This window comes from Amblyomma americanum, chromosome 6, assembly GCF_052857255.1.
Source record: "Amblyomma americanum isolate KBUSLIRL-KWMA chromosome 6, ASM5285725v1, whole genome shotgun sequence".
NCBI classification, from domain to species: domain Eukaryota; kingdom Metazoa; phylum Arthropoda; class Arachnida; order Ixodida; family Ixodidae; genus Amblyomma; species Amblyomma americanum.
In genome coordinates this window covers 199,696,422-199,721,968 of record NC_135502.1, presented here as the reverse complement: position 1 = coordinate 199,721,968, position 25,547 = coordinate 199,696,422, and the positions used below count along the sequence as shown (strand labels likewise).

At 46.5% G+C, this 25,547-nt stretch overlaps 1 protein-coding gene across 6 annotated transcripts in view; it reads left to right on the top strand.

Moving 5' to 3' along the window:
• Positions 1-20,888, top strand: part of Amph (amphiphysin) — a 229,947-nt gene extending 209,059 nt beyond the window's left edge. For all 6 annotated transcript variants that reach the window (XM_077628326.1, XM_077628325.1, XM_077628324.1 and 3 more), the window contains 2 exons: positions 16,354-16,455; positions 19,089-20,888. In XM_077628326.1, coding sequence (XP_077484452.1) covers positions 16,354-16,455; positions 19,089-19,169 — 183 coding nt within the window. In that variant the 3' untranslated portion in view covers positions 19,170-20,888. The remainder of the gene's footprint in view (positions 1-16,353; positions 16,456-19,088) is intronic.
• Positions 20,889-25,547: the final 4,659 nt, after the last annotated feature.

Genomic DNA, 25,547 nt, shown 5'->3' with positions numbered 1-25,547 from the left:
ACAGGCAAGTCAGCGTGCTGCTGACACTGCATCAAAGACACTTGACGAAAGTAATGCCAGTAATGCAGCTGGCCTGCCTCACTCTCACTTCGACGCGCGCATGAAGCGTAATCTCACACAATCTCGCTGCTCCCAGTATGCAGCACTGCAGGCAGCTATGGCAGCTGGAGCAAAGAATAATCTCACCGCTTTAAAAGCGTCGGCGCTGCAGATAGCTGTGATAGCAATGACCCAGTGCGAAGCATGGAGCTGCTGTGGCATGCAAAATTGCGCTTTCAATGAAAATATGACGGTCGCCTCGAGCCTCTTCACTAGGAAATAACATCTAATTAAACAATATTCGTCATCATCAGCCTGACTACGCCCACTGCAGGGCAAAGGCCTCTCCCATGTCTCTCCCATTAACCTTGTCCTTAGCCAGCTGCCGACACTGTATGCCCACTGACCACTTAATCTTATCCGCCCACCTCACTTTCTGCTGCCGCCTGCTACGCTTGCCTTCTTTTGGAATTTACTCCGTTACCTTTAAGGACCAGCGGTTATCTTACCTTCGCATTACATATTCTGCCCAAGCCCATTTCTTCCTCTCGATTTTGACTAGGGTCTCATTAATCCGTGTTTGCTCCCTCACCCACTCTGCCTGCTTCCGGTCTCTTTAACGTTACACCACGATAGCTAGTTACGTTGTCCTTAACTTAAGCTGAACCCTTTTCGTTAGTCTCCACGTTTATGCCCCATAGGCGAGTACCAGTAAGATACAAGTGTTGTATACTTTTCCCTTGAGGGATGTTGCGAAACTGCTATTCATGATCAGAGAGCCTGCAATATGTGCTCCACTCCATTCTTATTCTTCCAGTTATTCCTCTCATGATCCAGATCAGCTGTCGCTACCTGCCCTAACGAATTCCTTTACCATTTCCAGCACCTCGCTGCCAATTGTGGACTGCTGTTTCCCTTGCTAGACTGTTGAACATTACTTTGGTTTTCAGCATGTTAATTTTTTGACCCACTGTCCTGCTTTGCCTGTCTAACTCATTGACCATGCTTTGCAGTTCACCTCCAGAGTGACTGAGCAAGGCAATGTCATCAGCGGGTAGCAGGTTACTTAGGTATTCTCCATTAACTCTTTCCAAGTCCGATGTAGAAGCAATACACCGCCTCCCTACAAGAAAGGATGAAAATAATGTTGACAAGGTAGCTCCAGTGCTTGTACGTTTTGCTTCACGCGTTGTCAGGGACAAATGGCTTGCAAAAAAGAAAGAACTAAGGGATGCAGATTCGAAAATCTTTTTGAATGAAAACCTGACAACCCATAACAAAAAGCTACTGTGGCTCATGAAAACTAAAGCTACCGAAAAGGAATACAAGTTTGCCTGGGTGAAAAATGGAAAACTGTTCGTGCGGCGCAACGCGCGCGATAAGATTATCAACATTACAACCATTGAAGACTTGGAACTGATACGATAACCCATGACCAAAATGCACTCTAACAGATGGCCATTTAGAAATGATGGCTTGCTTTTCAGATCTGGATCATCCTCCAACTTTAGGCTATCACAGCATAGATTCTTTCAGGCGTGGCAAAGCTCAGAATAGCTCTAGTTTTTCCTTGTTTCATTTAAACGCTCGAAGTCTAAGAAATAAGAAAGAACCTGGAGATTTACTTTTAGAAACTTTGCGTCATGAATTTGATATCTTGGCATTTACCGAAACCTGGTTCTCAAATGAACAGGACGTTATTAATTTTGAAGGTTACAAATCTACATCAGTATTTCGAACAAAGAAACGTGGCGGAGGCGTTACGATATACATAAAAAACAATCTTAACTTTAATGTTATCACAGAATATACTGCTATAAATTCTAGTTATGAAACGATCGTGATAGGATGTGTCAACACAATTTTTGTTATCATGTACCGGCCTCCTAATGGAACCGTAGATGTGTTTTTGGATTTTCTTGAAAATGTGCTAGAATACTGTGCAGACATTGGCAAGCATGTTGTTTTATGTGGAGACTTAAATATTGATTTTGCCTCTCCTCAGCCTAACAAACAAAAGCTTGAGGATATCCTCCTTTGCTTCGGATGTGAAAACCTGATTCATGTACCGACTAGAGTAACAGAAATATCTGCGTCCTCACTGGACCTGTGTTTTACAAATTATGATATGAATGACCTAGAAGCTGGAGTATTATCATATGAAATAAGTGATCACCTACCAATATTTTTATTTCTGAACCACATTAAAACTAGGGAACCTCAAAATACCACCTCTAAAACCATAAAATATAAAAATTTTTGTGCAGAAAAGGTAACACTTTTTCAGAACTTACTAGCAGAAACAAGCTGGGAACAAGTATATTCTTCAGCCGATCCTGTTCTAGCGTATGATATCTTTGTCAGCGAAGTTAAAAAGCAATACGAACTTGCATTTCCTGTCGATGAATTTCGAAAAATAAAAAAGGCAAGGAAACCCTGGATAAACGCTGCCCTTGTTAGAAGAATAAAGAAACGTGACAAGATGTTCGCACTATTTATCAAAACCAGGGATCCAAACACTCTTTCTCAGTTCAAAAAATTCAGAAATAAACTTAATTCTGATATCAAACGTTCGCGAGCCATGTACTACGAAAACAAATTCACTGAGATTTATAACAATCCCAAAAAAGTTTGGACCACCGTAAATAATTTGATGTCTAAGGGTGAGAGAAGGGACCTTACCGAATTGACAATTGAAGGAGTGTCCTGCACAGGGACCCCGCTGGCAAACAGACTTAATGATCACTTTTTAGCTGCTGGGGCTCCCAATCCCAACATAGACAACAATAATCAGCATAAAACATACATGAAATCAATAATCAGGGACTCGATTTTCCTGGTTCCTACAACTTCAGAAGAAATTTGTGCCATTATACGACAGCTAAGTAATAATAAATCTTCTGGAATAGATGATCTCAGGGTCCAACCCATAAAATCAGTAGCACAGCATATCAGCAGTCCGCTTTCTCACATATGTAATTTAATCCTTTCTACTGGGGTGTTCCCTCATGAGCTAAAGATTGCGAAAGTGTCAGTAATTTTTAAAGGGGGAAACGAAAACGACTTACATAATTACCGACCAATATCGGTTTTGCCAGTCTTTTCAAAAATTATGGAGCAGATTATTTACATTCGCTTATTAAATTTTTGTAAACAAGAAGGTATAATTGTAGAACAACAATATGGCTTTCCGAAAGACAAGTCCACTGAAAAAGCGTTACTTAATACTAAAGATAAAATAATAAGAAACTTTGAGCAAAAATATCATACAATAGGACTTTTCCTTGACTTCAAGAAAGCGTTTGATTCCGTCAAACACAATATATTGTTGCAAAAGTTATACAGCTATGGAATCAGAGGAATTGCATATGACTTAATAAAAAGCTACTTAGATAGTCGACAACAATACGTGCAGATAAACCAGGCAAAATCAAGTCTAGGAACGATAAAATACGGGGTGCCACAAGGCTCCATCTTAGGGCCCTTACTGTTTTTGTTTTATATTAATGACATTATCGATATTCCACTCACGCCAGATATAATCCTGTATGCAGACGATACTAATGTATTTTTTTCTGGAACAGACTTAGAAATGCTTGAAAGGCAAACAAACAGCTGGCTAAACAACCTATCACAATGGCTTAACATTAATCAATTATCCTTGAACACTAATAAAACAAAGTACATTATTTTCCGTCCCAGAAATAAAGCCATCAATAGAGAACCTATTATACAATTTCGTGGGGAACACCTAGAACGAGTAAACTCTCACAAATTTCTGGGGGTTATTTTTCAAGAAAATTTGAGCTGGTCTCTGCACATAGAAAAAATATGAACAGTTATTTCCAGATCAATCGGAATTATCTTCAAAGTAAAGAACTTACTACCAATGTGGTTAAAAAAGCAGTTGTATTATAGTCTAGTTTTTTCTCGTTTGCAATATTGTATTCTTGTATGGGGAACTACGACAAAAGCAAACATGGAAAACCTGCTTATACTACAAAAACGAGTCATACGATTAATAGAAAACTCTCCATATAGAGCCCCCTCAACCCCACTTTTCGAAAAACATCAGATATTAACTATCACGAATATCATGAACAAAAGAGTAGCTTTGAAAATATATGATCAAATAAAAATGGACCCGGCTGGGTTCTCGCAAACTTTCTTCTTTAGAGACCACGACCATAACCTTCGGCATATGACCTGTAGAAAAGAACTAGTGCGTACGAACTACGGTACACAAACGCTAAAATATCGAATCGCTGATCTTCTAAATAAGTACCCGGGTATTATAGAAACCATTCACAACAGTCGTTCCACGAAAGCATTTAGCAAAAAGTTAACCCATTTCTTTTTGTGACATAGCAATGGCTTACTTTTTCTGCACATATCTGCCCTATATTAAAAAAAAAGAAAAATCCATGTTTTTATTAGAAAAGAAAACCTTACTTTGGCCGGCATAGTTAAGCTCTTCTTTCCTTTTGTTATATTCAGTCACACCGATATTTGTATTTTATGTGCAATTTTGTGTAACAATGTTGACTCGCGAATATACTTTTTACAGCATTTCTTAATTGTGTACCTTAAATGAATATGTGCTGTTTTTTTATGTTTTCGTGTATAATGTTATATGCAATGTCTCTTTGGTGTTATGATCTGTTTTTCTTTGGTTAAACCTGCCCACTGCTCAGTTGTAGAGTGTAAAGGGGGCGGACGCTTCGTCAGGCAACTTTTGATTGCCTTTTTGTTCGCCTCCTCGGCAACCAAGTGTTGTTGAAATAAATCTGAATCTGAATCTGAATCCCCAACTGTTCGCAATCAAGGCATCGGAATGCATCCTGTAAACAGGTAGTGAATAGCATTGGCGAGATTGTGTCTCCCTGTCTCACACCCTTCCTTATTGGAATTTTATTGCTGACTATATGGAGGACTATGGTAGCTATGCAGTTGCCATAGATATATTCCAGTATACAGTGAAGCATTCAATGACAACCTTGACCACGATGCAAACTGCCTTCAGAATGACACCGAAACCCAGAAAAGCTTCGACTAGACACCTTACCCCCAATCAATTCACAAACCCAAAGAAGCTGTGCCTCCACGCTGAAGATGACGTGCATCTCAATTGAGTGCGAATACATCCGACTTGGAAGCGGCTATCGATGGCTGTAAAGCTACCGCTCTAGTTAACACAGGAGCTGCTTATTCAGTGATGAACATTCGGCGTGCAGCTGAAGAAAGTCATGGCCGCTTGGAACAGCCACAAATCAGCATCGCAGGAGGCCACCTTAAGCCATAGGGACAATGCACAGCACCACTGACCGTCAGTGGACATTCCTATCCTGCAACTTTCGTACTGCTGCAGCAATGTTCCCACGACATGCTATTGGGTCTTAAGGAACGAAACAGCGCAACTAAAACGAAGGACAAGAAAAAGAGAAACACGGATAGCGCGTGTCCATGTCTTTTTCTTGTCCTTCGTTTTAGTTGCGCTGTTTCATTCCTTAAGATGCAATACCAACTCACCCAATATGCTATGATGCTATTTGATCCAAGCTCATCATGCTTTCGATCAATGAGACCCTGGAGCATCACGTTGCCCCTGGTGTCCTGGATGAACAAGTGAGCGCCCCACCCTACTCAAGTGTTGTACAATTGTAGAGAAGCCAGGAACATGGAAGCCATCTTCGAGAGAAACACGGAGTTGGTCCTAGAGTGAGGAATTGGTATCACAAGAGGCATCGCCCATTTTGGCAGTGGCCAAGCTGAAATGCTGCTAGCTGCTGTAACTTGGGCACAGAATATCGGCATATCAACAGAAGAATGACGACTGATCTTTTAGATGAACTATCATACATTCGTGATGCCTTCTCCCTATCCAGTCAAATCCCAGAAGATAGACCTAGGGAAGGTGACACCCCTGTCTTCGACATAAACCCAGACATGCCCCAGAACAGACAAGATCAGATCCACAGTCTGCTTCGAAGCTACAGTGAGTGCTTCTCGTCATCGCTGAAGGTCGGACAAACACCGATTGCCAAACATCACATTGTGACCGGCCAGCTTTCCCGACCTCTCTGCCAGAGCCCCTGCTTTGTGTCGCCGCGTGAACGCCAAGCCATCCGGGACCAAGTAGAGGAAATGCTGTGTGACGATGTCATCCAGCCATTGAAGAGCCCCTGTCATCCTAGTGCTTTGTGTCGATTACCGCCAATTGAACAATGTAACCAGGAAAAATTTCTACCCGCTTCTCTGAATCGACGAGGCCTAGACCGCCTCTAAGGCGCCAAATATTTCTCGTCCATGGACATGAAGAGTGCGTATTGGCAAATGCAGGTCGATGAAAGGGGCTGTGATAAAGATGAAGTGTGGCAAGTGCGCTGTACGCACTCGCGCGCATGGGGGGAGAGAAGACGACGAAGTAGGAGAATACAGATCGGCTCGACCGTATGCTATGTGTCATATTTGAACAGCGCAATAAAACAACGGGACACAACGAAGAAAGGACACCACAAGCGCTGACTCGCAACTAGATTTAATTTCACGTCCAAGCATCTTAAATACTAAGAACGCCAAACACAAACAAGAGGGAAAAACCAAAAGAAAAACGACACAAAGCTGCTAATCATGCCCACAAAGGTGACAATCAGCACGAGCGCGAGACTACACATCTTGGCCGGATAAAAACATCATCTCTTTATCAGTTAGTGTGACAGAAGGATCACTAATACAGCTATCAGGTTCCAAGCGGATGTGAAAAGCCTCCAAAATTTCCCGCGTTAGGCTGTCATTATGTTTTCCTAGGATGACGGTGTTAGACAACAGAGGGGTGCAAGTACCTTCTCTCCAGTGGCGGGCAAGGTTACAAGAAGACCCATTATCTCGGGACCTGTGGTGCTCACTAAGACGAGCGTTGATGCAACGTCCTGTCTGGCCAATATAACTCAACCCGCAAGTGCACGGAATCCTGTAGACAACCCCCACATTACAGGGCACAAAAGGGCTCTTATGGTTGGTCTGACAACCCCCAGTCTTTTTCTTCGCGGTTGTAGCCTTAGCCTTCTCTTCCACCTGCCTGCAAACACCTTTAAGTTTTTTAGGCGCTGAAAAGACCACATCAACATCGTATCTCGCCGCAACATTCTTCAAACCATGTCCCACACCATGCGTGTAAGGCACCACCACAAACTTCTTTTTTTCCCTTTTTGGCTTATCCCCGCTCTTGATCCATCTAAGAAGCTTATCGCATTCCCTGGAAATCACATGAGAAGGGTAAACACTAGATTTTAATCGGCCAACTTGACGCAAAATACTTTCATTGATTCTTTCAAGACATGACTTGTTCATGGCAGATTTCAGGCTAGAAAAAACAATGCCATTTTTTACCAGTTTTGTGTGGCTTGATTGGTAATTTAGAAAAGACTTGGTAGAGCGAGGGAAATATTCCCAACACACATGACGCTCTTCCAACAACAGTCTTAAGTCCAGAAATTGAAGTACATCTTGTTTAGGAAGTTCAGTCGTGAAAGTTAGTCCCATCGTGAAAGTTAGTCCCATATGAATCAATACCAACTCGCCCAGTTCGCAGCTTTAATGTATGCTATGTGTACTGTTTCATTGCTAATTATCGTTACTACGATACAACATATTTTGGCGACGAGGATGCTGTTTTGATTCGGGACCTTCACGTGGCCTGCTCACCATCCGTCATGAGCTTTTCTAGGCTTCAGCCACCACCACCCTTCCTGCCGACTCCTGGTCGTCCTGCCCTTCCATGGGAGCAATGGGAGCTGGCGTTCCGGAATTACATACTGGCCTCTGTTGCCTCTACTCTGGGCGTGGACAGGCGTAAGGCCATCCTGCTAAATTGCCTCGGACTGGAAGGTCAGCGCATTTTTTATACATTGGCGCCGCCGTCGTCCACTCTAGCGCCTACAGCTGCAGCTTCACACTCCGGTGACGAGGCGCCCCGCCCCGCCTTGACGAATTTGATGCTGTGATATCTATCCTGTTGGAGCATTACAAATCATCCGTGAATGTAATCGCCGCACGTCATCGCTTTCGCCGTCGAGTTCAGGCTCCAGGAGAGACAACCGATGAGTACGTCGCTGTCCTTCGCAGCCTTGTCGGCGACTGCGGGTTTGGGACCATGGCGGACGATATGATCAGGGACCAGCTGATGGAGAAGACCTCGAGTTGCCATCTGCGTGAGCGCCTACTCATGGAAGGCTCCTCCTTGACTCTGTCGCGCGCCATGCTCCTTGCTCGACAGTGTGAGCAAGCTTCCCGGGAAGCCAGGGAATTGGCTGAGGAGGACGCTCCAGTACATCGTGTGAGATGCGAGCGCGGATCGAGACAAACACCACCTCAGGCCCATTGCTGCAAGTGCCAAAGCCAACCATCACAACCTGCTGCTGCAATACCAGAGCGCATGTGCTACCGCTGCGGTTCTACAACTCACCTAGCGAACAACCCTGCATGCCGAGCCCGCAACCGCAAGTGTCGTCGGTGCGGCAAGGTGGGCCATTTCGACTCTCTCTGCAAGTCGTCCGACCGTCCTGTTCAAGTTCAGCAAGTTGCAGATACTGCTGACACATCGTCGATGCCGGATGGCTCCAGCAGTGCGTCTATTCTCAATGTTGAAAGTCAAAAAAACGGAATTTTCGCCTCAGTCCTGATTGAAGGCAAGTTCATCCGCTTCCTGATTGACACCGGCTCATCTGTGTCAATTATTTCTGAAGATCTATACCACCGATTCTTCGCTAAATGTTTCCCGCTTAAATCAACTGCAGTTCAACTATTGGACTATTCTAAGTCTCAGATTATAGTCCAAGGGTGTTTTGTTGCCTCAGCAAACTTCCACGACCGTACCGCCTGCATCCTGTTGTACGTTGTCTCGGGAGGCACAACGCTGCTGGGCCTGGATTCCATTGCCGCTCTACAAATGAAGATCAAAGGTGCATCGTTGGAATGTCTTTCCTTGACACCTGATACGCCTCTGTTACCTCCTGAGCTACATCCACACTTCGAACATCTCTTCTCCAAGGAACTCGGAGTTGCTCGTGGCTACGTGCACAAAGTCAGAGTGCAGGATTCCATTTCTCCTGTTGCTTGCAAGCTCCGACGGCTGCCGTTTGCCATTCGTCAGCAGGTGTCCGAGGAACTCCAGAAGCTTGAAGCTCAAGACATCATTGAACGGGTCGACGCTTCCAAGTGGATTTCACCCATAGTCGTAGCTCGGAAAAAAGATGGCTCCATCCGAATGTGCGTCGATTTGCGTGAGCCGAACAAGGCTATTGTGGTCGACAGTTTTCCTTTGCCTCAAATGGAAGAACTTCTACATAGCTTGGCCGGGTCACAGTGTTTTTCGAAGTTGGACCTTGCCTCGGCTTACCATCAAGTACCACTTAGCTCTGAGAGTCGGGAATTGACCACATTCATTACCCATGATGGCCTCTTCCGCTTCAAACGAGTGTGTTTCGGCCTTGCTTCGGCGCCTTCGGCTTTTCAGAAGATGACGCACTTGATTTTAAAAGGGTGCAAAGGTGTCCTCTTCTACATCAACGACATCATAGTCCATGGCACCTCCCGACAGGAGCACCTGACCAACCTTCGTGCTGTTCTCGAGCGCCTGTCCCAAGCCGGACTCAAGCTCAACCACAAATGTGTCTTCGATGTTCCGAAGCTCACTTTCTTGGGGCATGTTGTCAGCGGTGAAGGACTGTTTCCGCTTTCTTCTGCCATCGAGGCGATTACGAAGGCTCCGACTCCATCTAACATCAGCGAGCTTCGCTCCCTCCTTGGACTTGCGGGTTCCTACTCCAAGTTTATCCCGCATTACTCCGACGTCGTTGAGCCTATGCGCGCCCTACTTCGAGGCAGCGACTCCGCCTTCACTTGGACTGCTGCTGCGGATTCAAGCTTCAAACTACTGAAGTCCATGTTGACGTCATGTGACGTGTTGCATTTTTTTGATCCTGCCCTTCCCGTGGTCGTAACGACTGACGCTTCCGGATATGGCCTTGGGGCAGTGCTTCAGCAAGACAACGGCCATTCCCTGCAAACTGTTGCGTTTGCCTCCCGTACCTTGACACCCCAAGAAAGAAAGTACTCTGTTGGTGAACGTGAGGCCCTAGCTTGCGTTTGGGCGTGCGAACGGTGGCACGTGTATTTGTGGGGCCGGCCTTTTGTTCTACGCACCGACCACAGTGCACTTGTCATTTTGCTGTCGACGAAAGGAACGGGCCATCGGCCGTTGCGAATTTCACGTTGGTCGGCTCGCCTGTTGTGCTACAACTACACTGTAGAGTACCGCAAAGGCAATGACAACTCTGTTGCGGATACTCTGTCTCGCCTTCCCTTACCGACCACATCGTGCAGTGAGCCCAGTGAGTTCGACGCCAGTGACGACGACTTCGTCTGCCTGCTATCGCCAGCCGTGACTCTACAAGAGCTTCAAGAGGCAACCATCAGCGACGCGGCAGTTGCTCAAGCCATTCAGTTTACATCGGCGACATGGCCAGACAAGAAATCCCTACCGGAGAACCTTAGGCCGTACTATCTCCTGCGCTCGGAGCTGTCCGTCGTGCAAGGCGTCTTGTACCGAGGTGACAGGCTCGTCGTTCCCGAAAGTTTGCGACGACGCCTCATGGACATCGCGCACGAGTCACACCCCGGGATCAGCCGCACGAAAAGTCGACTGCGAGAGCTCTACTGGTGGCCGCGAATGGACGAGCACGTCGAAGAAATGGTACGGACATGCGTCGTGTGCCAGTCCTGTGACAAATCGGCTCGTCCGGTGGCAGCTCCTCTGCAACCTGTCGCCTTCCCAGAGAAACCTTGGGATAAGGTTGCCATTGATATCGTGGGGCCTTTCGACCAAGCTCCCAGTGGCTGCCGCTTCGCGATTACTCTCATGGATTATTACAGTAAGTGGCCAGAAGTTGTCTTCGCTGATGCCATCACAACTCAAACCGTTCAAGAATTCCTGCTTGGCCTCTTTGCTCTTGAGGGTTACCCTCAAGAGATTGTCTCTTACCACGGACCTCAATTTTCATCGATGGCCATGCAAACTTTCCTCCGCGAACGGGGGATACGCCATTGCTACTCTTCAGTGTACCATCCCCAAGCTAATGGACTCGTTGAACGATTCAATCGAGTGCTTAAGTCCTACGTTCAGCTAGCTCTGTGCGAGCGACACGACCTACGTACAGCGATTGTGGACTACCTCGGTGTCTACCGCTGTACGCCCCATGCCACGACAGGAATTGCACCAGCTGTCCTACTTCATGGCCGGTTGCCCCGCACAAGACTTAACGTCGTAGGACTGCCGGATCAGTCCTTCTCAATGGATCCGACAAAAGCGCTTAAGCTTTTGCGGCAGAGGCTTGACGAGAAGCAAGCGCAATACCAGCTTTATGCGGACCAGCGGAGTGGCGCCCAGTGTCGTGACTTTCAGATTGGCCAGTACGTGCGTGTCCGCAAACCAAATGTGTGAGGCAAACTGTCAGCTCGGTTTTCGGAGCCTCGGAAGGTTGTGGAGCAGCGTGGACCTGCATCTTATCTGCTGGATGATGGGCGAGTGTGGCACTCGTCCAAGTTTTCTGCGGTTTGCCCAGAAGTAGTTCAGCAGCAACTGTCCTCCTCAGCTCCAGCGGCCCTTTTCGCTGATATTTCGCCGCCTATCGACGGCAACCGAATGCCGCCGCCCAGTCCACAGTCCGGAACCGTGGTCCAGGGTCCTTCTTCGGACGCGCCTTCAATCCATATGATGCCAGCCATTCCGCCCGCTCCGGAATCGGCAGCCACTCCTCAACCCTCGTGTAGTAAATCCACAGCGGCAACTGCGGCTTCACCTCCTGCGCCGCCTCGCCGAAGTACTCGCAAAAAGAAGCGGCCCGCATGGTTCAAAGACTATGACATCCGCTAGACATTTTGTTTTTTTTAAGTGCGGCGGAAATGTGATAAAGATGAAGTGTGGCAAGTGCGCTGCACGCACTCGCGCGCATGGGGGGAGAGAAGACGACGAAGTAGGAGAATACAGATTGGCTCGACCGTATGCTACGTGTACTGTTTCATTGCTAATTATCGTTACTACGATACAACAGGGGCCATGAAAAGACCACCTTGATAACGCGGGATGGCCTCTATGAGTTCTGTAGGTAACGCCATTGGGCTTTGTTCTGCCCCAGCAACATTCCAGTGTGCAGTGGACACAGTACTAGCAGGCCACAAGTGCCAAATACGTCACATATGCTTAGATGACATCGTTGTGTTCTCCATGACCTTTGGCAATGGCTTCGAAACATGCTAGAGGCAATCAAGTGATAAGGGCTCACGCTGAAGCCAGAAAAACATCATTTCACTTACAAGCAGCTGCTGTTTTGGACCACATCGGAAGCAACGATGGAAAACAACCGGACTCGCAGAAAACCGCCACTATTGTGCAGTTTCCACAGCCAATCGACAAGACAGCTGTGTGCTGATTCCTGGGGCTATGCATGTATTACTGATGATTTGTAAAGAACTTTTCATGCATTACCGAACCCTTACTGCCGCTAATGAATCCGGATGTGTCGTTCCAGAAAGCACTGCAAAATAAGGCGTTCTAGGAACTTCAGTATTGCTTGCAGTCATCGCTCGTGCTTGTATCAACGAAAACACCGTAACTGAAAATCATGCAGGCCCAAGCAGCGTGGGGTTAGGCGCCGTTCTCATCCAGAAGCAGCAAGGCCGCGAGAGAGTAGTACTGTACGGCAGCCACTCTTTATCAAAAGCAGGAGCCAATTATTCCATGCCTTGTAATAGTGTGGGCCACGTCGAAATTCCGCCTGTACTCATATGGTACAGTAGCTTGGTTTGGGCTAGTTGGTAACAGTTCTTAGAAAACATAGTGCAAAAAGGACACGGACGACACAGAAGTGGACAGGACAGGCGCTAACTTGCAACTTTATATTTCGAAAAGCCACCACGTCTAATATATAGGAGCCGATCACCACCATCAAGCGATGAGCATGCGCAAAGAAGAGCACAATCAGGATTACAGCGTGAGAAAAATAAGCAAAAAATTTTTACGATAAAATAACAAAATGATAGCACGGTGCCGGGGGAACACTGAAAGAAAAGAGACATCGTGTACTGAAACTTACTGCAAAAAGCGCTTTACAAGCTTGTCAAGGTTAAGAACCAAACAAATAACGCGGCAAAAAAGGGAGATAAACAGATCGACTAAAAGATGAGGGGAGTGTACAAGGCTCCACACTGAGACAAGCACGTGGTGAAGAAAGACAGAATGACAATGGGGAAACTACATTTATGGGCATGGCAATGGAAGTAAAAGATAGCAGAAATTTAGGCCAAAACCAGATAAGGGCTGTGATACTATACATAATCAAATGAAAAAATTGAAAAAGTTTGAAACTAGGAAACAATGAAATATGTATATGAAATATGTATATGAAAAATACAGAAAGACCTAAACAGAAAAAGGATAAAACCAGAAGTATAAAACACGAGTGTAGAGGGCTCCACGCTAAAACAACGAGGGGGGGATGCAAATATGAGAAAGGAAATAACAACTGAAGTAAAAGTCAATAAAATGCCAAGGAATACAAGCAGCAGGAAAACCCAAAGGAAAAGCGGAACCGTTCCAGTTCACAACACCATAACCATTCTTGACACATGGTTCACACCTACAGATAGCCATCAAGGAATTCATTCCTTGATGGCTATTCAGTTCTTAGATATTGAATTAGATTTCACCAACCTTAATATCTGCTGGATGTACCATCCACGAACCAAAAAACGTCTGTTACGCTTTGACAGCGCGCACTCTAAAGTTGTTAAGCGGGGTATCGTGTCTTCATGTCTCCACGGAGCAGCTACAAAATCCTGCACGCACCGTATGGCCGCCAGCATCCATGAGCAATTCAGGCGCCTGCAGGAGGCTGGATTCCCCGTAGTCCTTCTACTGGCAGTGTGTGAAAGCCTTCTGCAAAAGCTGAAAGCCCCCAAGGCTTCTTGTAGTGAGCAGGGGAGTGAAGAGATAAAAGGCAAGACTCCTGTCCAGGTAATACCATATTATCATTGGTTTTCACATAATTTCAAGAAGCTGGCAGCGCATTATAATGTACAAGTAGTTTTCTCTGCCCCATGTAAGCTTTCCAAGGTCTGCACTAAGAAAATGGTAAAACGAGATGACTGCACGACGAAACATCAAACAAAGTTTACGGAATGCAAGGCGAACGTTGTGTACAGAATTCCTATCAGTTGCGGGCGTCATTACATTGGGCAGACAGGAAGATGCTTCAATGACAGGGCCAGAGAACATAGATTATGCATACGCAACAAATCAGGAAGTAACCTGGCCGACCATTGCAAAGCATGTGACACAGAGCTAAAGAGTGGATGCTATCCAAAAATAGATAAAACAGAATTCTTAACATCAGCTAAAGGAAAAACGGAGCGTGAAGTCATGGAGGCGTATTTTATAAGAAAAGCTGGGAAAAAGTGCGTCAGCGCACCTTCTATTCAATTACTGGACAGTGAAGTTGAATTCCTTGATGGCTATCTGTAGGTGTGAACCATGTGTCAAGAATATTTATGGTGTTGTGAACTGGAACGGTTCCGCTCTTCCTTTGGGTTTTCCTGCTGCTTCTATTCCTTGGCATTTTATTGACTTTTACTTCAGTTGTTATTTCCTTTCTCATATTTGCATCCCCCCCTCGTTGTTTTAGCGTGGAGCCCTCTACACTCGTGTTTTATACTTCTGGTTTTATCCTTTTTCTGTTTAGGTCTTTCTGTATTTTTCATATACATATATTTCATTGTTTCCTAGTTTCAAACTTTTTCAATTTTTTCATTTGATTATGTATAGTATCACAGCCCTTATCTGGTTTTGGCCTAAATTTCTGCTATCTTTTACTTCCATTGCCATGCCCATAAATGTAGTTTCCCCATTGTCATTCTGTCTTTCTTCACCACGTGCTTGTCTCAGTGTGGAGCCTTGTACACTCCCCTCATCTTTTAGTCGATCTGTTTATCTCCCTTTTTTGCCGCGTTATTTGTTTGGTTCTTAACCTTGACAAGCTTGTAAAGCGCTTTTTGCAGTAAGTTTCAGTACACGATGTCTCTTTTCTTTCAGTGTTCCCCCGGCACCGTGCTATCATTTTGTTATTTTATCGTAAAAATTTTTTGCTTATTTTTCTCACGCTGTAATCCTGATTGTGCTCTTCTTTGCGCATGCTCATCGCTTGATGGTGGTGATCGGCTCCTATATATTAGACGTGGTGGCTTTTCGAAATATGAAGTTGCAACTTAGCGCCTGTCCTGTCCACTTCTGTGTCGTCCGTGTCCTTTTTGTGCTATGTTTTCTAAGCGCTCATATGGTACGCCTTTCAAAATTATGACTGACCATCATGCACTCTACTGGCTTTCCAACTTGAAACACGCATCTGGCTGCCTCGCTCGGGTAAGCTTATAGCTCCAAGAGTTTGACATCACAGTCATTCTGACGTCAACTGCCTGTCAGGCTGGCATTCCCATGAAACGGTGCAGCGTGCAGCGACATAGTGTCAGGTGCCAGCTGGGGTGGCTTTCCTGACATTACAGCGGTGTCGAGTTAAAAAACTAGAAGCAAGGGCAAATGCTACCGCTGTTTTCACCACTTCTGCTCCATGACAATCGACGTAAGCAGAGGATGGCTGCTGGAAAGCTACAACAACCAACTGTGTTGCTGGTTCCGGATGCGAGAGGCGCAGACGGGTGCCCACCACCTGGCTACCAGCTAATGCAAGATGAAGCATGAACCATGGTGCGAACACTTGCCACCTGCCATCCGAGCGAGCACAGCTTGGTGCTCGGCAGTTCAGGGTGTTCATTTTATGGAAACTGCATTCAATATATAAAGTATTAAATGCATGTTTTTGTTTAAAATATTTAGGAACACTTCCATGTAGCCAATGATTCATAATATCCATGTTCGTTTAACAAGGTTTGACTTTGATAAAAGTTTTTACTGAAACCAACCCGGACTATGGAAAAAAACAATAATAAAACTAGGGTATAATAATTAAAAACTGAGTCTACCATACAAATCTGACAGGAGAAAAATAAAGCATCGTTCACAACCCGGAGACATCAGAGCTGTAAACTTCTGCTGCTTCCCACATAAGCCCCTGCAGGAATGAAAATTCTTTAGACGTTGAACTGGAAGGCTTGCTTATGCCTACCACACAAAAAGCATTCGTTGTATGTGACACCCTGTCAGCAATGTACATGGCACTGGATAACTTGTTGCTCCTTGGCTCCCAGGTGCGCGCGACGTACAAATACACGGCCGAAGACGTGGACGAACTGAACTTTGAAAGCGGCGAGATCATTCGAGTTATCGAGTACGACGACCCAGAAGAGCAGGTGAGTGTCGTTTCTCAGCTCTTCTTGTGTGCCCATCCTTGCTGAGCTGGGACCGCAGGCACGCCTTTCATCTCACAGCTTTCTGAATGGGTAACTAGCATCTCAGAATCTATTGGTGAATCCCAGTCGCAGATTAGGATCACTTCTCTCCACTCTTTTCAGATCAAGGCCTTTCCAGTGGCGAATTGGTAGGGGTATGCAAATATTCAAAAATTTCGAATAGCGAATCAAATATTCTTCTATTTGATTGCTCTAATGAATCAAGTGGTGTATTTTCAAAATTATTCAAAACGAATCGAATGTCTTTTAAACTTTTAGGATAGTTTTCGAATAATGCCACAAGGTTTGAATAAGGCTCGCCATATTTTTCTTCGACGAATGTTCTAAAAATGGCCCACACCAGTGCCACGCACCGGGCTGCCATGAAAAGCATGACGGGGATGAAGGTTCAACACCACGGCATGATCCATTTTTGCGATGGCGTTCATAATGCTTGTACATGGCCTCTAAGACTGGATGACGCAGTAGGACTCAGGCAAATTTAGGAAAGCCCTGCCTTGATGCTCAATCTTGGAAGCCATGGCTCATGTGTAGGTGCCAGCAGTCTCATTTCCTGCGGTGTGGTTCTAGTGCTGCCAAGTATCCATCACTTTTGTAATGGGTACAAGCCTATCTCCAGCCTGCTGCTCGGTTTTCATGGGGTAAAATGCTTGGGAAAAGTGTCTGACCAAGACATTCACGCAGCTCTTTAAATTCATTCTTCAGTTCATTTTTAAGTTCTTTTAATAATTCTGAAAGTTCTTGCTTGCCAGACTTTTCCACCGGAATGGGAGATAAAAGGGGAGATAAGCAAACAAGAATGCGTGCAGTAACTTTAACAGCACGAAAATACAGAAGAATGAAGGCAACACAAATGCGGCAGTAGCAGCTACGGTAAAAAGTCAACACACTATCTAGGTGCTTATTTAGGTGAAAAAAAAAATGGCTCAATCTGTGTGCACGCGGCCGGAACTGCTTCTGCTCTTGCATAGCACTCGGGCGTTTTTGTATTTTGCCTCCTTTGAAATAAGGGCAATGTGGCCGGGATTGAATAACCCACAACATTTGGATCAGCAGCTGAACACTAAAGCTACTGAGCCACTGCAGCAGGGACAAAAGCATTAATCAAGGAGGTTTGGCTTTGTTCGGTTTATGGGGTTTAATATCCGAAAGTGACTTGAGCTATAAAGGACGCTGTAGTGGAGGGCCCCGGATAATTTCGACCACCTGGAATTCTTTAGCATGCACCAGTATTGCATAGTACCCAGGCCTCTAGCATTTCGCCTCCATCGAAATGCTACGCCACGGTTGGGATAACGAGCACCATAACGACTGAGCCAGTGTGGCGGCTGTTAATAAGGAAGATGATACACATAAACTATGTGGTAAGTCTGAAGAGACAGTTCTACACCATTTTTCCTGAGTGTACATCCTGATATTCATGCCGGCCAGACAGACACCTTTGAGGCACTGAACTCAATTTTCACACCTCTCTCCGCTTTGCCACCTGCCGACCGAGGAATTTTTAATGCTCACGCATTGAAAATTCTGAGAATGCTTGGTGGTGCCAACCATGACTCTGTTTTAAAGAAGGTGCTCCTACCATCCATCCGTCTGTCCTATGGGGCTGTGCCGTTGAGAGGACGCAATTGTGCATCTAGGGTGATGTTGTCTTGCACAGACGTTGAGAAGAGGCACTGGCAAGCGGCAGTTGAATTGAGTTCTTACTGACTGGGATGCTAGCTGTTCTTGGTCTAGCTTCGAAACGGGGTGAATTTTTCTTTGACTGCGAACAGAGTTTCTCCTTTAAGAATGTAGAAGCTCGGGCAACTTGGTGGCTGTTCATTCTTGAAAGGTACAAATGAAAGCAGCGCTACTACATGTGCTGGTATTATCTTTCATCTTTGTCTTTCAATGCACGAACTAGCCCACGTCTAACTTCTGATAATCCTTAGAGGGGCTCTCTAGAGGGCTTCTGATAATCCTTTGGGGGGGTCTGAGAGGACAGTGCATCGACTCACTCAATCACTGCATTGTGTTGTCATAAATACCTGAGCTAAATAATACACACCTACGTGCAGCATAGAACCCAGAATCAGATGCGAAAGTTGTTGAGCCCTTTCCTGCGTCTTTTTCATGCTCGCGCCCACCTCCATTGCATTGCTCCTATGTATACCAGTTCAGAGGTGGCAATTGGTTAGATTCTTTCAAACATCAGGCAGCTACCATGGCGAATAAGCTGTGTAGCTCTGGTGGGTTAGGAAGCTCCGCCTCCAGCGGTGGGTTAGCGGAGGAGCACTGACCTCTCTCAGCATGCTAAATGTGACAAGAGCTGAGGGAAAAACACAAAGGCATTAAATTTCAAATTTTGACAACAGATAACTCAGCTTCTACAGAGCGCATCAAAAAAATTTTTGCTGTACGATACCGCAAGTTTACTAGAGCCACTTTCAGAGCACCTTTAAAGCAGCGCGAACATGACTAGGGTGCAGGAACAGGTGTACACACGGGTGCCGAGTTGGCTGTATGAAGAGGCACAATAGAGTTCCGAGCCACACTTGGGTGCTCATTTAAAATGTTCTCTCTCTCTGCAGGAAGAAGGCTGGCTGATGGGCATCAAGGAGTCAACGGGCGAGAAAGGTCTCTTCCCGGCCAACTTCACGCGGCCCATCTAGGGTAGCTCGCGCCCTGCCGGCCGCTGGAGCTCGGCTGGCTTCCTCGCTGCTGCTGTCTTCTCGCAAGCGCCATCTAGTGTATTAGCCTCCTCCTCCTTGCTTATGCGTGCGGCAAGGTAATGAGGAGCGGGCTTCCCCACCAGCGACGGGGCTGAGGCAACACTAACAACTCACCGTTGCACGAGCCTCGCGGCCGGTCGGCCAGCATGGTAGTCATTAAAAATCTGCTCTCCTGTTTTTCGCTCTCCGCTGGCCAAAACCTTTTCCCGACACCCCTTGAGCCAGGCTACCAAACTTCCGGAGTGTTTTCATGGGTTCGCCTCTGCTCCTGAGCGGAGTCGCGAGACTGGGGCTCACGCTGTGTGTGCGCTGGCGGTCATCTGTCCTTGCTTGCGTTTGCTGTGCCATGTCGAACAAACGCTGTGTGCCTTTGTGTGTGGCTGGCGCCTTCATTGGAGCGGGCCTCTTTCCGCCAAAACAGGTTATCACTGTGTGTGCAGCTGTATAACTGAGCTTTGCGACGTGTACCATCTCTGGCGCTTCATTTCAGCTTTGAAAATTTTCTTGCCTTTGACCTCCACTTACAGCGCCTATTTATTTCTCTTATTTCAAAGAAAAGCTGTTAGTCAGTACATTTGCTGCTGTCTCACTTCTTCCCAGCCTTTTCCGTTTGCGAGTCCAGTTCCCGGAGCGTTCGCATTTTGTTAATTATTTTTGAGCACTGCGAAAAACAAAAAAGAGGTGTTTCAAGTTATACTCCCGGCTGCACTTGGAGCTGAGCCGATGGCTACTCCCATCCACCTACATTTCGTGGCTAACCAGGGCTTTGCAGTATTTGAGAAGGGCGAACCTGACAGAGAAGAGTCAGATTCAGCTCGTAGCACTGTTGCACCCACACCAGTCTTGCTCCACTCGTTAATGTGGCGGCAATAGCCCACACTGTTGGCGAGGAGGCAACGCGTCCTCCACTCTTCCGTCCAGCGAAACATGTCCTTTATGGCCTCACAGCGTTTTTGGCGCCTTCACATTTGGACGTTGCATGTGCCACTACACCAAGTGCCAAGCAGATGGATGCCTCTCTAGTGTGAAGTCTTCCATGCGCTGCCCTATTGCAGCCGTCGATTTGGGGGCCTTCTTGGTGGTGTCAGTAGCCTGCCATACCGCGCCGCAAGGGGGGTCATCTAGCGCGCCAGGAACCGCAGCCTCTCTTTCATATGTCTCTTGTGGCAGCTCCGGCGTTATGCCCACAACAGTCTAACGGGGAACCGACAGCACTCACATTAACAACTATTTCTACTTTGCTAATGCTTTTATCGGCAGCGGGACGACCTCTGTGCACGGAGGGAAGAAGTGCCTCCGGGCTCAACTTGGGAACCTCCACTGGGTTTTTGCAAAGGATGTGCCCCGGTGACTCTGGCCGGCACGTGTTTCTTCGGAAGCCACTTTGACGGCAGAATATGAGGGACGAGTTCGTGCGCCTCTTCTTTTCTACCTCTCCGAAATTGTGTTCGCATCGTCAACCACCTCCCAAGATATGTGGAACAAAGAGAAAGAGTGCTTGTATCCGAGCTGTAAAACACTAAAACCTCACCCTGTACGTTAACCATGTCACCCACGTCTTCCGTGTTTATGGTGTTGTTTTCTGACTGGCAGTGTAACACAGAGATCTGAAAGTGTCTAATGTATTATGTATAGTAAAGGAATGAGTTCCCCACTGTCTGTGTCCTTGCTTCTCTCGTGATGGACTGCGCTCACAGCTTCTGGCTGTTCTGCACACTGCTAGGCAAGATGGTGCTCAGGATGTTCCACTCAGGTGAGACAGCTGCTGCCGCTTGCTGCTTGCACTTCTCCGAGCTGGTGCCGTATCCTGCTGTGAGAAATGGCAGACCCTTCTTCGCGGCCATTCTGAAGTTATAACAAGCGGGCTCACCCTCTCCTTCATTGACGGCGTTTTGTTTTTTGGCAGCACGTTTAAAATTGTAGACATACATCCCTGCATAAACGGGGGGCTTTTGGCACACGAGCTTCCGGAAGAATACGAAAAAGCAAAAATGTGCACAAGGTAAATCGCGGCGCAGACATCGAGACTGGAAGCGTTAGCAAACGCAGCTGTGGTATTTATTTAAAATACTGTTAGCCCTTTTGGGCTGTTGTAGGATGAGAGTGAAGTACACAAAACGAGCTCCGGGTCGCACATTGCACTACCGGCACGCTGTACAGCTCATCATCGGCCAGACCAAGAGCACACCGGGCGCTCTCCTAGTCCTCCACCACTGGATCTCGGGGAGTGAAAAAGCAGGCCAGCTGCACACGCACTGATACCAAAAGGTCTGAAGGTGGCATGAGTGGTTTTTCGTAAATATTATTTTTCACAAAACGAAACGATTCCCATTACATGTCAGCTCTATTAATCATCCTCTCGGAAAAGCCGCCAAATAAGGTATTTTTCAAGCGAAAATAACTTGTGTACAGCACTCACCACTAAGAGCGAAAAGAGGAGAGATAGGTAGAATAACTGTATTTAGCTCTAGCGCAAGTGCTTTTATGTGGTTCAGATCAGTCCATCTCCGCAACGGTCGGTTGCCCCTATTCCAGGGCTCTGCTGGATGCTGTCGTCAGCTAAGCTTGCTGTATCAGACTGATCCGGTCATTGCAGCAGTCGCTCCAACGTCAACAACCTTGAGGAATCCCTGCCAGTACCTCAGGAATACTCGTCCATACTGAACAACTAAAAAGGCAGAAGGATGGGGTACCCACCACTGCACAAATCCTTAAGCAAAGAAAAGAAGAGAGGAACTTTCCCATAAGTTGCACCCTCGGGCTGACCTGACCGGGGCAGTTACTTTTTCCATCCACTTCTCCAGCTTTCCTGTCCTCCTCTTCGAAACTTTACTTTCTTCCTGGCCACTAAGGCTTAACTTAGTACACAACCTTGGTGTACAGCGGGATTTAAGACAGTGGTAGCAGTCAGAAACAGACCAGTGGTTTACTGGTTTGGCATCTTGTAGTCTGCTTTAGCCGTTCGGCTCAACTTCAGTACAATCTAACCAGCAGGAAAAGGGGAGCCACCCTGGCGATGAGAGGATAGTGGGATCATAATATGGCGTCAGGCAGTCAACGTGGACAATCGTGGCAGCCATGGTGGCGAAAGTCGCTGGAGCAGGCTAAAGGTTCAACAAGTTGGTTGACAAGGGAAGTATGTTCAATCACGCAGTAGGGCCCGTGGTATTTGGCAACCTGCTTGCTGGACAGGGCCGCTGGCGTCGAACATACCTAGGGCCAGACTTGAGCACTGGGAGGGAAGGTGTGGGCAAGATGACTGTTGTCCCTGCGGCCTTTCTTTGGGCACTGTTCTTCTGAAGTCGGGGAACGGGCCAGCTGACGGCACTGTTCAGCGTGCCTGGAAGCTTCTGAAACCGAGTTGTATGCCAAGTGCAGACGAAGGCTCGCAACCATACAGGAGAAAAAATGAGAATCCGGTGGTTGCTCGAACAGCGGTGTCGTAGGCATATGTAACAACTGGTAGAATCCGATCCCAATTGGAGAGACTGGAGGCAATGTACATGGACAGCATATCACCCAGTGTGCGATCGAAGCGCTCGGTGAGCCCTTTGGTTTGAGGGTGGTAAGTGCTGGGGGCCCTGTGGACTGCGTAACATTCATTTAGGAGCGCTTCAGCAACTTCAGATAAGAAGACTTTGCCCTTATAGAAGTTCACAGTAGGTGCCTGCTGCCTCAAAATGAAGTGGCGGAGAAGGCAGGGCGTGATATCGGTTGAGGCGGCGGTTTCCGCGTAGCGAGTGAGGTGATCGAGGGCCGCGATTATCCAATGATTACCTGCTGCTATGTACGTCAGAGGCCCATAGAGATCGATGCCGATGTGATAGAATGGTAGGTGGATGAGGCACACGAGCGCGCATGCCTGCTGGCGAAAGTATACATGCCGCGCGGCAGAGGAGACTCACGAAGAGCAAAGCACTGCGTCTGACGACGATGGGCCAATGAGTTGGGAAGGAGATCGATGCGTGACGCCAGCCTTTGCATTGCTGGGCAGGCATGTCGTCGACAGACAGGGAAGGCAAGACCGAGCTGGAGGCAGGCGAGCAGGATAAAGCGTCTGCATCAGCTTGCACCCAGTCCAATAGATGACGCAGGTATCATATATTGATGCAGTTGAAGCGGCAGTGGGCGAGACAGTCAGTGGGGTCTTTCAGTGAAGATAACCAGAGCAAAGAGCGTGGTAACAAGATTGAATGGGCACAGTATACGGCCAAAATTTCTGAAGTGCCTAGACAATGCCAAAACACTTCTTTTCAGTGACAGAATATTTCGTCTCAGCCTTAGAGTCCGACTTGCATATGCCACGGCGTATTTTTCAGCGCTGGATTTTCGTTGGCAGCGCTGAGGCTGGCATCACAGACGTCAGTGTGGTCTTCGATAGGGGCAGCCGGGGAAGTAATATGGGAGGCGAAGTGTCGCAAGCCTTCGACCAGGCAGATTTGTTCGTGACATCAGCTGGGAGAAAACGGGAAGCAAGAAAATATGCTTCGATATTAGAAGAAATGATCAATTCAAGGAATGTATCATCTTCTTCGTTAAATTTCTTTTTGCTGCGCATTAAGACATTCTGACCTAGCTTCAAACAGTAGGGCAATGCCTCTTGAGTTATCATAAAATGCTTCCTTCTTGATCTCCCTTATCCAGTATCTATATAATTCTACACTATGCTCCTTTTCCATTGAATTTGTCCAATTTTTTACCTTCGGCGTTTTTAACCTGTTATTTAATGCTCTTTCTTTTTCTGTCCTCGTGTCTGGCATACTTGCTGTTTAGCTTCCTAGTTCTTTTCGGCCATTGTGAGTCAACGCTCTTTCTGTATAGTTATTTAAATACCTTAGCTGCCCACCTATTATCGTCCAATTTCCTTAGGCGTTCTTGATACAGAATTTTACTCTGAGCTTCCCGTGCTTCGAACGATGCCCAGCCCATGTCCCCCTGTACTGCCTCGTTTGTCGTTTTCCCATAGGCACCTAGTGCTAATCTTCCAACAGCTCTCTGATTTGCTTCTAATCACGACTAAACTTCTTAAGCACAGAACCACATTCCCGAAAGTAAGCCCCGCACCATTATTCCTTTCCAAATACCTCTCAGTACTTCATACCAGCTGTACCCCCACAATGCCTCATGTTTCATCATCCCGGCACCTCTTCGCCCTTTTGCTATAAGATACTGTTAGTGCCTTTCCCTGTACCTGTGCCCTTTGTTTACCCATACCCCGAGATATTTGTATTCAGCCACTCTGGGTATTTCATGGCCATGTTGTGTAAGCACCTGATCAGTTGTACCGTAGAAAATCACCACACCTGACATAGTTGTGCTAAAACTGAAACCTAGAGTGTGTCCTTCATCTCCACAGCAATTAACCAGAGCTTGCAAATCTTTCTGGCTATCTGCTAATAGTACAATATCGTCCACATACATTAAACCCGGTAGTCATTGCTCAACAACTTTTCCGCCTAATCTGTGCGACAGATCATAACCTAGATTGCTTCCTTGTAACCTTCTTTCCATACTTATCATATAAAGCATGAACAACAGCGGTGATAGAGGACAACCTTGCCTTAATCCTTTGTGCACCTCGGCACTTGTCATACTCTTAATCCCTTCCCATGTTACTTCAACTTTATTTTCTCGATATATTTTCTGTAGCAAATCAATTACCTGATGACCAATACCTTCATCTTTTAATATATTCCACAGGAGTTCCCTGTTATTGTTGTCGTATGCACCACTTGTCCAGGAAGGCTAAATACAGAGGTCTGTTTTCCGTCTTAGCTATTTCTATGCATTGGGTAAGCACGAACAGGCTACCATCTAAGCGCCTACTACCCCTTCTGAACCCATTCTGAAGTCCTCCGAGTATTCTATTACTTTCTACCCATGACTGCATTTTTAATTTCACTGCCTGCATCGCCAGCCTATATATAACTTATGTTATGGTAATCGGTCGGAAGGATTTTATGTTCATCTTATCGCCTTTTGGCTCTGCTTCAAAGCGCACTGCCTTGTTGGCTATCCTTGACCATCTGCTGCTAGTGCTGCTATGTGTTTGACGTCACGACGTTGGTTTCGTTGACCCTTTTCGCTGCATCTGAACCACCACATCCGCTTCCGATGTTTCGATCAATCAGGTGTGGCCGCTGTGGCAGATTATGACGCTTTTTATTATGACACAAACTCGGAATACGGCCCCTGATTCTAATATTCAAGTCTGGGGATAATTCTCTGTACTCATTTATCACCCAATCTCACTAGTAAGTCTTTTGAACTTCTAGAATATAGCCTACATGTACAAATAATTAACTACCTTGCTGAACA